The sequence below is a fragment of the Pseudophryne corroboree genome, chromosome 10, assembly GCF_028390025.1.
Source record: "Pseudophryne corroboree isolate aPseCor3 chromosome 10, aPseCor3.hap2, whole genome shotgun sequence".
Lineage (NCBI taxonomy): Eukaryota > Metazoa > Chordata > Amphibia > Anura > Myobatrachidae > Pseudophryne > Pseudophryne corroboree.
This window is the reverse complement of record NC_086453.1, coordinates 52,740,949-52,755,279: the sequence shown is the minus strand read 5'-3', so window position 1 is coordinate 52,755,279 and position 14,331 is coordinate 52,740,949. Positions and strand designations below refer to the sequence as shown.

Here is a 14,331-nt window from a genome sequence, read left to right as displayed (position 1 = left end):
GAGATCGTCCAAGTAAGGGATAATTAATACGCCTTCTCTTCGAAGAAGGATCATCATTTCGGCCATCACCTTGGTAAAGACCCTGGGTGCCGTGGACAATCCAAACGGCAGCGTCTGAAACTGATAATGACAGTTTTGTACCACGAACCTGAGGAACCCTTGGTGTGAAGGGCAAATTGGGACATGAAGGTAAGCATCCTTGATGTCCAAGGACACCATAAAATCCCCTTCTTCCAGATTCGCTATCACTGCTCTGAGTGACTCCATCTTGAACTTGAATTTTTGTATGTACAGGTTCAGAGATTTCAGATTTAAAATAGGTCTTACCGAGCCGTCCGGCTTCGGTACCACAAATAGCGTGGAGTAATACCCCTTTCCCTGTTGTAGAAGGGGTACCTTGACTATCACCTGCTGAGAATACAGCTTGTGAATGGCTTCCAATACCGTCGCCCTGTCGGAGGGAGACGTTGGCAAAGCAGACTTTAGGAACCGGCGAGGGGGAGACTTCTCGAATTCCAACCTGTAACCCTGAGATACTACCTGCAGGATCCAGGGGTCCACCTGCGAGTGAGCCCACTGTGCGCTGAAATTCTAGAGGCGACCCCCCACCGCCCCTGAGTCCGCTTGTAAGGTCCCAGCGTCATGCTGAGGCCTTTGCAGAAGCCGGGGAGGACTTCTGCTCCTGGGAAGGGGCTGCTTGGTGCAGTCTCTTACCCTTTCCTTTGCCTCGGGGCAAATATGAATGTCCTTTTGCTCGCTTGTTCTTATAGGAACGAAAGGACTGCGGCTGAAAAGACTGCGTCTTTTTCTGTTGGGAGGGGACTTGAGGTAAAAAGGTGGACTTCCCGGCTGTTGCCGTGGCTACCAAATCCGATAGACCGACCCCAAATAATTCCTCCCCTTTATACGGTAATACTTCCATATGCCGTTTGGAATCCGCATCGCCTGACCACTGTCGTGTCCATAGACTTCTTCTGGCAGATATGGACATCGCACTTACTCTTGATGCCAGAGTGCAGATATCTCTCTGTGCATCTCGCATATAAAGGAATGCATCCTTTAATTGCTCTATAGTCAATAAAATACTGTCCCTATCCAGGGTATCAATATTTTCAGTCAGGGAATCCGACCAAGCCACCCCAGCACTGCACATCCAGGCTGAGGCGATTGCTGGTCGCAGTATAACACCAGTATGTGTGTATATACTTTTTAGAGTATTTTCCAGCCTCCTATCAGCTGGATCCTTGAGGGCGGCCGTATCAGGAGACGGTAACGCCACTTGTTTGGATAAACGTGTGAGCGCCTTGTCCACCCTAGGGGGTGTTTCCCAGCGCGCCCTAACCTCTGGCGGGAAAGGGTATAATGCCAATAACTTCTTTGAAATTAGCAGTTTTTTATCAGGGGTAACCCACGCTTCATCACACACGTCATTCAATTCCTCTGATTCAGGAAAAACTACAGGTAGTTTTTTCAGACCCCACATAATACCCCTTTTTGTGGTACTTGCAGTATCAGAGATATGCAAAGCCTCCTTCATTGCCGTGATCATATAACGTGTGGCCCTACTGGAAAATACGTTCGTTTCTTCACCGTCGACACTAGATTCGGTGTCCGTGTTTGGGTCTGTGTCGACAGACTGAGGCAAAGGGCGTTTTACAGCCCCTGACGGTGTTTGAGACGCCTGTACAGGTACTAATTGGTTTGTCGGCCGTCTCATGTCGTCAACCGACTTTTGCAGCGTGCTGACATTATCACGTAATTCCATAAACAAAGCCATCCATTCCGGTGTCGACTCCCTAGGGGGTGACATCACCATTACCGGCAATTGCTCCGCCTCCACACCAACATCGTCCTCATACATGTCGACACACACGTACCGACACACAGCAGACACACAGGGAATGCTCTGATAGAAGACAGGACCCCACTAGCCCTTTGGGGAGACAGAGGGAGAGTTTGCCAGCACACACCAAAGCGCTATAATTATATAGGAACAACCTTATATAAGTGTTGTTTCCTTATAGCTGCTTAAAATAAGAATTTACTTACCGATAATTCTATTTCTCGTAGTCCGTAGTGGATGCTGGGACTCCGTCAGGACCATGGGGAATAGCGGCTCCGCAGGAGACAGGGCACAAAAGTAAAAGCTTTAGGATCAGGTGGTGTGCACTGGCTCCTCCCCCTATGACCCTCCTCCAAGCCTCAGTTAGGATACTGTGCCCGGACGAGCGTACACAATAAGGAAGGATTTTGAATCCCGGGTAAGACTCATACCAGCCACACCAATCACACTGTACAACCTGTGATCTGAACCCAGTTAACAGCATGATAACAGCGGAGCCTCTGAAAAGATGGCTCACAACAATAATAACCCGATTTTTGTAACAATAACTATGTACAAGTATTGCAGACAATCCGCACTTGGGATGGGCGCCCAGCATCCACTACGGACTACGAGAAATAGAATTATCGGTAAGTAAATTCTTATTTTCTCTGACGTTCTAGTGGATGCTGGGACTCCGTCAGGACCATGGGGATTATACCAAAGCTCCCAAACGGGCGGGAGAGTGCGGATGACTCTGCAGCACCGAATGAGAGAACTCCAGGTCCTCCTCAGCCAGGGTATCAAATTTGTAGAATTTTGCAAACGTGTTTGCTCCTGACCAAGTAGCAGCTCGGCAAAGTTGTAAAGCCGAGACCCCTCGGGCAGCCGCCCAAGATGAGCCCACCTTCCTTGTGAAATGGGCATTTACATATTTTGGCTGTGGCAGGCCTGCCACAGAATGTGCAAGCTGAATTGTACTACACATCCAACTAGCAATCGTCTGCTTAGAAGCAAGAGCACCCAGTTTGTTGGGTGCATACAGGATAACAGCAAGTCAGTTTTCCTGACTCCAGCCGTCCTGGAAACCTATATTTTCAGGGCCCTGACAACATCTAGCAACTTGGAGTCCTCCAAGTCCCTAATAGCCGCAGGTACCACAATAAACTGGTTCAGGTGAAACGCTGACACCACCTTAGGGAGAAACTGGGGACGAGTCCGCAGCTCTGCCCTGTCCGAATGGACAATCAGATATGGGCTTTTGTGAGACAAAGCCACCAATTCTGGCACTCGCCTGGCCGAGGCCAGGGCCAACCGCATGGTCACTTTTCATGTGAGATATTTCAAATCCACAGATTTGAGCGGTTTAAAATGTGATTTGAGGAATCCCAGAACTACGTTGAGATCCCACAGTGCCACTGGAGGCACAAAAGGGGGTTGTATATGCAGTACTCCCTTGACAAACTTCTGGACTTCAGGAAGTGAAGCCAATTCTTTCTGGAAGAAAATTGACAGGGCCGAAATTTGAACCTTAATGGACCCCAATTTGAGGCCCATAGACACTCCTGTTTGCAGGAAATGCAGGAATCGACCGAGTTGAAATTTCTTCGTGGGGCCTTCCTGGCCTCACACCACGCAACATATTTTCGCCACATGTGGTGATAATGTTGTGCGGTCACCTCCTTCCTGGCTTTGACCAGGGTAGGAATGACCTCTTCCGGAATGCCTTTTTCCCTTAGGATCCGGCGTTCCACCGCCATGCCGTCAAACGCAGCCGCGGTAAGTCTTGGAACAGACATGGTACTTGCTGAAGCAAGTCCCTTCTTAGCGGCAGAGGCCATGAGTCCTCTGTGAGCATTTCTTGAAGTTCCGGGTACCAAGTCCTTCTTGGCCAATCCGGAGCCACGAGTATAGTTCTTACTCCTCTACGTCTTATAATTCTCAGTACCTTGGGTATGAGAAGCAGAGGAGGGAACACATACACCGACTGGTACACCCACTGTGTTACCAGAACGTCCACAGCTATTGCCTGAGGGTCTCTTGACCTGGCGCAATACCTGTCCAGTTTTTTGTTCAGGCGGGACGCCATCATGTCCACCTTTGGTCTTTCCCAACGGTTCACAATCATGTGGAAGACTTCCCGATGAAGTCCCCACTCTCCCGGGTGGAGGTCGTGCCTACTGAGGAAGTCTGCTTCCCAGTTGTCCACTCCCGGAATGAACACTGCTGACAGTGCTATCCCATGATTTTCCGCCCAGCGAAGAATCTTTGCAGTTTCTGCCATTTCCCTCCTGCTTCTTGTGCCGCCCTGTCTGTTTACGTGGGCGACTGCCGTGATGTTGTCCCACTGGATCAATACCGGCTGACCTTGAAGCAGAGGTCTTGCTAAGCTTAGAGCATTGTTTTATGTGGAGAGAAGTCTCCAGACTTGATCACACTCCCTGGAAATTTTTTCCCTGTGTGACTGCTCCCCAGCCTCTCCGGCTGGCATCCGTGGTCACCAGGACCCAGTCCTGAATGCCGAATCTGCGGCCCTTTAGTAGATGAGCACTCTGCAGCCACCGCAGAAGAAACACCCTTGTCCTTGGAGACAGGGTTATCCGCTGATGCATCTGAAGATGCGATCCGGACCATTTTTCCAGCAGATCCCACTGAAAAGTTCTTGCGTGAAATCTGCCGAATGGAATCGCTTCGTAAGAAGCCACCATTTTTCCCAGGACCCTTGTGCAATGATGCACTGACACTTTTCCTGGTTTTAGGAGGTTCCTGACTAGCTCGGATAACTCCCTTGCTTTCTTCTCCGGGAGAAACACCCTTTTCTGGACTGTGTCCAGAATCATCCCTAGGAACAGCAAAATTGTCGTCGGAAACAGCTGCGGTTTTGGAATATTTAGAATCCACCCGTGCTGTCGTAGAACTACTTGAGATAGTGCTACTCCGACCTCCAACTGTTCTCTGGACCTTGCCCTTATCAGGATATCGTCCATTTTCTTTGAAGAAGAATCATCATTTCGGCCATTACCTTGGTAAAGACCCGGGGTGCCGTGGACAATCCAACCGGCATCGTCTGAAACTGATATTGACAGTTCTGTACCACGAACCTGAGGTACCCTTGGTGAGAAGGGCAAATTGGGACATGGAGGAAGCATCCCTGATGTCCCGGGACACCATATAGTCCCCTTCTTCCTGGTTCGCTATCACTGCTCTGAGTGACTCCATCTTGATTTGAACCTTTGTATGTAAGTGTTCAAATATTTCAGATTTAGAATAGGTCTCACCGAGCCGTCTGGCTTCAGTACCACAATATAGTGTGGAATAATACCCCTTTCCTTGTTGTAGGAGGAGTACTTTGATTATCACCTGCTGGGAATACAGCTTGTGAATTGTTTCCAATACTGCCTCCCTGTCGGAGGGAGACGTTGGTAAAGCAGACTTCAGGAACCTGCGAGGGGGAGACGTCTCGAATTTCCAATCTGTACCCCTGGGATACTACTTGTAGGATCCATGGGTCCTGTACGGCCCCAGCGTCATGCTGAGGACTTGGCAGAAGCGGTGGAGGGCTTCTGTTCCTGGGAATGGGCTGCCTGCTGCAGTCTTCTTCCCTTTCCTCTATCCCTGGGCAGATATGACTGGCCTTTTGCCCGCTTGCCCTTATGGGGACGAAAGGACTGAGGCTGAAAAGACGGTGTCTTTTTCTGCTGAGATGTGACTTAGGGTAAAAAAGGTGGATTTTCCAGCTGTTGCCGTGGCCACCAGGTCCGATGGACCGACCCCAAATAACTCCTCCCCTTTATACGGCAATACTTCCATGTGCCGTTTGGAATCTGCATCACCTGACCACTGTCGTGTCCATAAACATCTTCTGGCAGATATGGACATCGCACTTACTCTTGATGCCAGAGTGCAAATATCTCTCTGTGCTCTATAGTCAATAAAATACTGTCCCTGTCAAGGGTATCAATATTTTCAGTCAGGGAATCCAACCAAGCCACCCCAGCGCTGCACATCCAGGCTGAGGCGATAGCTGGTCGCAGTATAACACCAGTATGTGTGTATATACTTTTTAGGATATTTTCCAGCCTCCTATCAGCTGGCTCCTTGAGGGCGGCCGTATCTGGAGACGGTAACGCCACTTGTTTTGATAAGCGTGTGAGCGCCTTATCCACCCTAAGGGGTGTTTCCCAACGCGCCCTAACTTCTGGCGGGAAAGGGTATACCGCCAATAATTTTCTATCGGGGGAAACCCACGGATCATCACACACTTCATTTAATTTATCTGATTCAGGAAAAACTACATGTAGTTTTTTCACACCCACATAATACCCTTTTTTGTGGTACTTGTAGTATCAGAAATATGTAACACCTCCTTCATTGCCCTTAACATGTAACGTGTGGCCCTAAAGGAAAATACGTTTGTTTCTTCACCGTCGACACTGGAGTCAGTGTCCGTGTCTGTGTCTATGTCGACCGACTGAGGTAAATGGGCGTTTTAAAGCCCCTGACGGTGTTTGAGACGCCTGGACAGGTACTAATTTGTTTGCCGGCCGTCTCATGTCGTCAACCGACCTTGAAGCGTGTTGACATTATCACGTAATTCCTTAAATAAGCCATCCATTCCGGTGTCGACTCCCTAGAGAGTGACATCACCATTACAGGCAATTGCTCCGCCTCCTCACCAACATCGTCCTCATACATGTCGACACACACGTACCGACACACAGCACACACACAGGGAATGCTCTGATAGAGGACAGGACCCCACTAGCCCTTTGGGGAGACAGAGGGAGAGTTTGCCAGCACACACCAAAACGCTATAATTATACAGGGACAACCTTTATATAAGTGTTTTCCCTTATAGCATCTTAATATATAATCATATCGCCAAATAAGTGCCCCCCCTCTCTGTTTTAACCCTGTTTCTGTAGTGCAGTGCAGGGGAGAGCCTGGGAGCCTTCCCACCAGCAGTTCTGTGAGGGAAAATGGCGCTGTGTGCTGAGGAGATAGGCCCCGCCCCCTATTCCGGCGGGCTCTTCTCCCGGTTTTTCTGAGACCTGGCAGGGGTAAAATACATCCATATAGCCTCAGGGACTATATGTGATGTATTCTTTTTAGCCAGAAAAGGTATTAACATTGCTGCCCAGGGCGCCCCCCCCAGCGCCCTGCACCCTCAGTGACCGCTGGTGTGAAGTGTGCCTGAGCGCAATGGCGCACAGCTGCAGTGCTGTGCGCTACCTCATGAAGACTGAAAAGCCTTCAGCCGCCGGTTTCTGGACCTCTTCTTACTTCGGCATCTGCAAGGGGGTCGGCGGCGCGGCTCCGGTGACCCATCCAGGCTGTACCTGTGATCGTCCCTCTGGTGCTAGTGTCCAGTAGCCTAAGAAGCAAATCCATCCTGCACGCAGGTGAGTTCACTTCTTCTCCCCTAGGTCCCTCGTTGCAGTGAGCCTGTTGCCAGCAGGACTCACTGAAAATAAGAAACCTATCAAAACTTTTACTCTAAGCAGCTCTTTATGAGAGCCACCTAGATTGCACCCTGCTCGGACGGGCACAAAAACCTAACTGGGGGAGGGTCATAGGGGGAGGAGCCAGTACACACACCACCTAGTGGTCAAACTTTTAAATTTTGTGCCCTGTCTCCTGCGGAGCCGCTATTCCCCATGGTCCTGACGGAGTCCCAGCATCCACTAGGACGTCAGAGAAACAAACAGTAAGGCTAGCTGTATTAGGTTCCAGGTTATCTCATATATATATATATATATATATATATATATATATATAAAATATAAAAAATGTGTGTATATATATATATATATATATATATATGTATATATCAGTGTGTATATATACAGTATACTGTATGTGTATATATGTATGTATATATATATATGTGTATATATATATATACATGCAGTGTTCAAAGTGGGCTGCCATACGCTGGTATGGCATACCGCCACTTCGAGCACAGACCCCCGCTGCCACAGTATTCAAATTCAGTGCTATTGCTATTGAACCGTAGCCAATCTGATTAGCTGCGGTCCGTGGCAGATTTGATATAGCCGCGGTCGGGCAGACCAGAGCCGCACCAAAGGCCACCGCCGCCGGCTGTCTCCTTCGCACCACCGCTGCCTCCCACGTGCTGCCACCCACAGCCTCCTGCTCCGCACCGCCGCTTCCACGTGCTTTACTGACCACAGCCTCCTCATCCACCGCCGACCACAGCCAACTCTGCACCGCTGCTGACCACAACCTCCTCATCCTCCACGCTGCCAGTCACAGCCTCCTCCACACAGCTGCTGCTGATTAGGTAATTTTACACTGCTGCCTTCTCTCTCCCTTCTGTATGTCATTGCTGTCCCTCTCTCTATCACTCTCGCTGTCCCTATGTCCCTCTATCACTCTCCCTGTTCCTATGTCACTCTCCCTGTCCCTATGTCCCTCTCTCTGTCCCTCTCCCTGTCCCTGCTTTCACTCTCCCTGTCCCAATGTCCCTGCTGTCACTCTTTCTGTCCCTGCTGTCACTCTCCCTGTCACTATGTCCCTGCTGTCACTCTCCCTGTCACTCTGTCCCTATGTCTCTGCTGTCACTCTCCCTGTCCCTATGTCTCTGCTGTCACTCTCCCTGTCCCTATGTCCCGCTGTCACTCTCCCTGTCCCCATGTCCCTGCTGTCACTCTCCCTGTCCCTGAATTGCGGCTCATACTGTGTGGCATAATGTGAATTTTGTCTCATTCCATGTGGCAGATTGTGAATTTTGACTCATTCTGTGTGAATTTTGGCTCATTCCATGTGGCATAATGTGTAATGTGTAAGGAGCACCATTACTAGATAGTATAAGGGGTGCTACTATTGTGGTGCATAATGTGTATATGGGGTATATGGTGTGGTACACTACGCTTAAGGGCATACCACCTTTTGAGTGGCCACACACCCTTTTCCGGAGCGCGGCGCACGCTCAATAACTTCCTTCACTTCTCCATACCCACTTCAAAACTTCCACTTCGACCACTGTGTGTGTGTTTGTGTGTGTGTGTGTGTGTGTGTGTGTGTGTATATGTGTATATATATATACACACACACACACACACACACACACACACACACATATATATTATATATACATGTGTGTGCTTCTTATTTGAAAGATTCTTTAAAATTTACCACCTAATTGTAATTTTCTTTGTATTGATTGAAGATGTTATGATTTTAAATTTAGATTTTAGGGCCCCACTGTCTTAAGTACCCCGGGCCCCCCAAAGCCTTAATCCAGCTCTGCCCCCCCCAGAAAATGCGGACGCAAGCGCAGGACGGGCGCTGCGCATGCGTCCACATCTTTTTCTCATTATTTGAACACTGCGATCCAACCTGAATTAGGCCCTTAGTTGACTGCATGTAATGGGAGCAGTTAAGGCCAATTTGCAATCAACTCTGAGTTTGCCCCTTTGTATTAGCTTGCCTTAGACCAGGCATGTCCAAACTGCGGCCCTCCAGCTGTTGTGAAACTACATATCCCAGCATGCCCTGACACAGTTTTGCTGTCAGAGAATGCTAAAGCTGTGTCAGGGCATGCTGGGATGTGTAGTTTCTCAACAGCTGGAGGGCCGCAGTTTGGACATACATGCCTTAGAGAGTAATGTAACTGACCATGTCACCCATCATGGTAACAACTATAGAAATATTGATGCAAATGTAATTTATTTATGGGTGGAATTTGTCATGGGCGTATTACACTGCAGCATACATTTGGGCACTTATCAGTAATGCCTGGTGCTCTTACTCCATGGGAGACATCTGCCAGATGGATCTCTGTACACGGACGCAAACCGGTGGGAAATTCAACATTATGCGCATCTCTGTCCTATTCTGACTCAAACAGAACTTGTTTTCCCATGAAATTGGGAGTTTTGGGGTGTGAACTGGTCTACAAATGTGTGATCACACTGAGCTGCTCCGACTTGTGAGAATTACATGGGAGTATCATCTGCATACGGGGAAGGGAAACCTGTATCTGATGGATAACACATACCTATTGTAGCATGGGGCAGATGTAAGTGCTAATATGAATGGTGCTGGTTGTGGCGGCTAGGGTAACATCAATTGGCGGCGCAGCCTCCTGCATCCAGATGCACACACCCTCACATTAGCTGACAGTAATGTCTCATTAGTATCTGCGGGATGTTTTCAAAATGCTGGCGGTCGGGATACCGGCATTCAGGGAACCGATGCAGGAATCCTGACATCCGACATATAACCAGTGGTCGGATTCCCAACACCCCTCCTAATTCCCACTCAGTTGCTGTGTCCACGCCACCAGCTGAGTGGGAATAGAACCCGGGCCCGAAGCGTGGCAAGTACAGCGGGCCCACGAGGGAACTCGCTGCCAGTGTACCGGCAGGCGGGATGCCGCTGTCATTATACTGACAGTCATCATCCCGTCTGCTGGTATATTATACCACTTGCAGAGGCCACATATACAGCCACTTTGTGTGTAACTCAGACTCAGCCAATAAGCGTCTTGACCGGATCCCACACATTAATAACACACAGTGACGATGATAGTGATACCGTAGTATCTCGTCCAGTGTGCAGATACTAACATTCCTTCCATTGCTCTTCCTCTTCCTGCCCACATGGCTGGATGGTGCTGGTTCTCCCTCACTGGTGCTCATCTGTGTATGATATGTCCAAGTCTTCTCCTCAGTCTACATTCCTGGTCCCCACAGGTTTGGTAACACACTGGGAACTGCAGTTTAATAGACACATAAAAAAATATCACAATATACACACACACAGTGACATAAACACACAGTACTGTACTATATAACACAATGCACCACACACAGTGACATATCCATATGTAACACAATGTACCACACACATGGTACTGTACAATATAACACAATGTTACACACACACACACACACACACACACACACACACACACACTGACATATACATATGGTATTCAACTGTACTAAATAACACAATGTACAACATACACAGGGACATACAGGGTTGGACTGCCCTCAGGTATACAGGGTAAATCCCCGGTGGACCCCACTACCTAGGGCCTCCACTCCCAGTAACTTGGTGGAGCAGGATCATGGATGAACTTGGGTGCTTTCTTTGTTTCTATGGAAACTGCACAAAGATTAGCCCTCATGTCACTCAAAGTGGGTGGTTATGACACACCGATTTCACCTCCTTTATAAAGGGGCAATGTTATTTAACATAGTATCTGAGGTTGAAAAAAGACAATTGTCCATCGAGTTCAACCTATTTGTGGTCTCCTATGCATGATGATTTGACTAAAATTTCTGACTGATGCTGCTGTCAGCCGTTGCATGTCCTCTCTAATTTTTGGCCAAGTCCCCTTGTGGTGGCTGTCCACACTCCTTATGGTGGCTGTCCACACCCCTTAAGCTTGGGCCCCTAGCACTGCATTCCCTGGTGGGCCCTTCATGCCCCAGTCCAACACTGGTGACATATACACTGTACTATATAACACAATGTCCCACACACACAGTGACATATACCATATCTCCCAACATTTGAAGGTATTAAGTCGGGACTTTGCGTACCTGTGCCGAAAAGGGGCCGTGGCCTAGGATGAAGGGAGTGTGGACTCTGAAGGGGCATGGCCTCACTACATAGCTCCCGTTATCAGAATTTTGGGGGCGTGTCCAGCACTCCACAAAGCAGCTATGCAGCCCCTGGCTCCCTTCCCTGTTAGATGCCATGCACATTGCATCTATTCAGTGATCACCAGCTGCTTTGCATAGCAGAGCAGTGGTGATTACAGGAAAGTTGGGAGGTATGATATACACACGGCACTGTACTATGGGGGTCATTCAGATCTGATCACTGCTGTGCATTTTCACACAGCGGGCGATCAGGTACTAACTGCCCTTGTGTATGCACCGCAATGCAAATACGTGTCGGATAGCAACAAAGGGCATCGCTGGTCAGCGATGGGATGGTGTGAAAAATCCGTTCGCATGGTGATTGACAGGAGGAAGCCATTTGTGGGTGGTAATTGACCATTTACTGAGAGTGTCCGGAAAAATAGGATTTTGGTACCTACCGGTAAATCCTTTTCTCGTAGTCCGTAGAGGATGTTGGGGTCCACATTAGTAACATGGGGTATAGACGGGTCCCTTGGGAGCCATGGGCACTTTAAGAGTTTAATAGTGTGGGCTGGCTCCTTCCTCTATGCCCTTCCTACCAGACTCAGTCTAGAAACTGTGCCCGAGGAGACGGACATACTTCAAGAGAAGGAAATACACAGATAGTGGTGAGATTCACCCCAGCTCACACATAACAATAGAAAGCCAAGCTAACCAGCTTGAAACAATTCAGCAATGGCTGAACAACAGTACTTAACCAAGCAACAATGCAGTACTTAACTAAGTAACAAATGCAGGAAAACGAAGCACTGGGCGGGTGCCCAGCATCCTCTACGGACAACGAGAAAAGGATTTACCAGTAGGTAATTAAAATCCTATTTTCTCTTACGTCCTAGAGGATGCTGGGGTCCACATTAGTACCATGGGGATGTACCAAAGCTCCCAGTACGGGAGGGAGAGCGCGGAGGCTCCTGCAGAACCGATTGACCAAACTTTAGGTCCTCAGAAGCCAAATTATCGAACTTGTAGAACTTAGCAAATGTGTTCGATCCTGACCAAGTAGCTGCTCGGCAAAGTTGTACAGTCGAGACACCCCGGGCAGCTGCCCAGGAAGAACCCACTTTACGAGTAGAGTGGGCCTTAACATATTTTGGACACGGCAAGCCTGCCGTAGAATAAGCATGCTGGATAGTAAACCGGATCCAGGGAGAAATCGTCTGCTTAGAAGAAGGACACCCAACCTTGTTGGGATCATAAAGGACAAACAGAACGTCCGACTTTCTGTGACGAGAAGTACTCTTCACATCAATCTTCAAAGCCCTTACAACATCCAAGGATTTTGAAGTAATTGAGGAGTCAGTAGCCACTGGCACCACAATAGGTTGGTTGATATGAAAAGCCGACACAACGTTCGGAAGAAATTGCTGACGCGTCCTGAGCTTAGCTCTATCTTCATGGAAAATCAAGTAGGGGCTCTTGCGGGACAATGCCCCCAATTCTGACACACGTTTAGCAGATGCCAATGCCAATAGTGTGACCGCCTTCCAAGTAAGAAACTTGACATCAACCTCCTGTAAAGGTTCGAACCAATCCGACTGCAGGTACTGCAGCACCACATTAAGATCCCAAGGTGCCGTAGGAGGCACAAAGGGAGGCTGGTTGTGCAGAACCCCTTTCAAGAAAGTCTGAACCTCAGGGAGGACAGCCAATTGTTTCTGGAAGAAAATGGACAAGGGCGAAATCTGGACTTTTATGGAGCCCAAACACAGGCCTACATCCACACCTGCTTGCAGAAAGAGGAGAAACCGCCCTAGTAAAAACTCCACCGTAGGAAACTTCTTGGATTCACACCAAGACACGTACTTTTTCCAAATTCGATGGTAGTGTTTAGACTTTTCTCCTTGCCTAGCCTGTATAAGGGTAGGAATAACTTTGTTAGGAATGCCCTTCCGAGCTAAGATCTGGCATTCAACGTCCATGCTGTCAAACGTAGCCGTGGTAAGTCTTGATAAGCGAACGTCCCCTGTTGCAGAAGATCCTCTCGAAGAGGAAGAGGACTCGGATCTTCCAGCAGTAACTCAAGAAGATCCGCGTACCAAGCCCTTCTTGGCCAGTCCAGAGCAATGAGGATTGCCTGAACTCTTGTTCTTTTTATTAGTTTGAGAACCTTTGGGATGAGTGGAAGTGGAGGGAACACATACACTGGCTTGAACACCCACAGAGTTACCAGGGCATCCATTGCCACTGCCTGTGGGTACCTCGACCTGGAACAGTACCTCCGAAGCTTCTTGTTGAGGCGGGAGGCCATCATGTCTATTTAAGGTATTCCCCAAAGACTTGCCACCTCCACGAACACCTCGGGGTGGAGGCCCCACTCTCCTGGATGTCTGCTGAGGAAGTCCGCTTCCCAGTTGTCCACTCCCGGAATGAAGATTGCTGACAGCGCCACCACATGCTTTTCCGCCCAGAGGATGATTCTTGTTACCTCTGACATTGCAGCTCTGCTCTTCGTTCCGCCCTGTCAGTTTATGTAGGCCACTGTCATTACATTGTTCGAACCTGAATGGCCTGATCTTTCAGAAGATGTGCCACTTGTGGAAGACCGTTGTACACGGCCCTTAGTTCCAGAATGTTTATTGGAAGGATGGATTCCAGACTTGACCACCTTCCTTGGAAGTTTTCCCCTTGGGTGTCTGCTCCCCAACCTCTGAGACTTGCATCCGTGGTTAGGAGGAACCAATTCAATTCTGAATCCCGAACCTGCGGCCCTCTAGTAGGTGAGAAGTTTGCAGCCACCAGAGGAGCGAGATTCTGGCTTTCGGTGACAGACGTATCCTCTTTGTCCAGAAGATCCAGTTGGAAAGACCGTGCGTGAAATCTTCCGTA

At 48.8% G+C, this 14,331-nt stretch overlaps 1 protein-coding gene across 5 annotated transcripts in view; it reads right to left on the bottom strand.

Moving 5' to 3' along the window:
* The window catches only part of PRDM9 (PR/SET domain 9), a 384,129-nt gene that overhangs the window by 301,459 nt on the left and 68,339 nt on the right, over positions 1-14,331 (bottom strand). For all 5 annotated transcript variants that reach the window (XM_063942393.1, XM_063942392.1, XM_063942396.1 and 2 more), the window contains exon 2: positions 10,417-10,562. In XM_063942393.1, coding sequence (XP_063798463.1) covers positions 10,417-10,488 — 72 coding nt within the window. In that variant the 5' untranslated portion in view covers positions 10,489-10,562. The remainder of the gene's footprint in view (positions 1-10,416; positions 10,563-14,331) is intronic.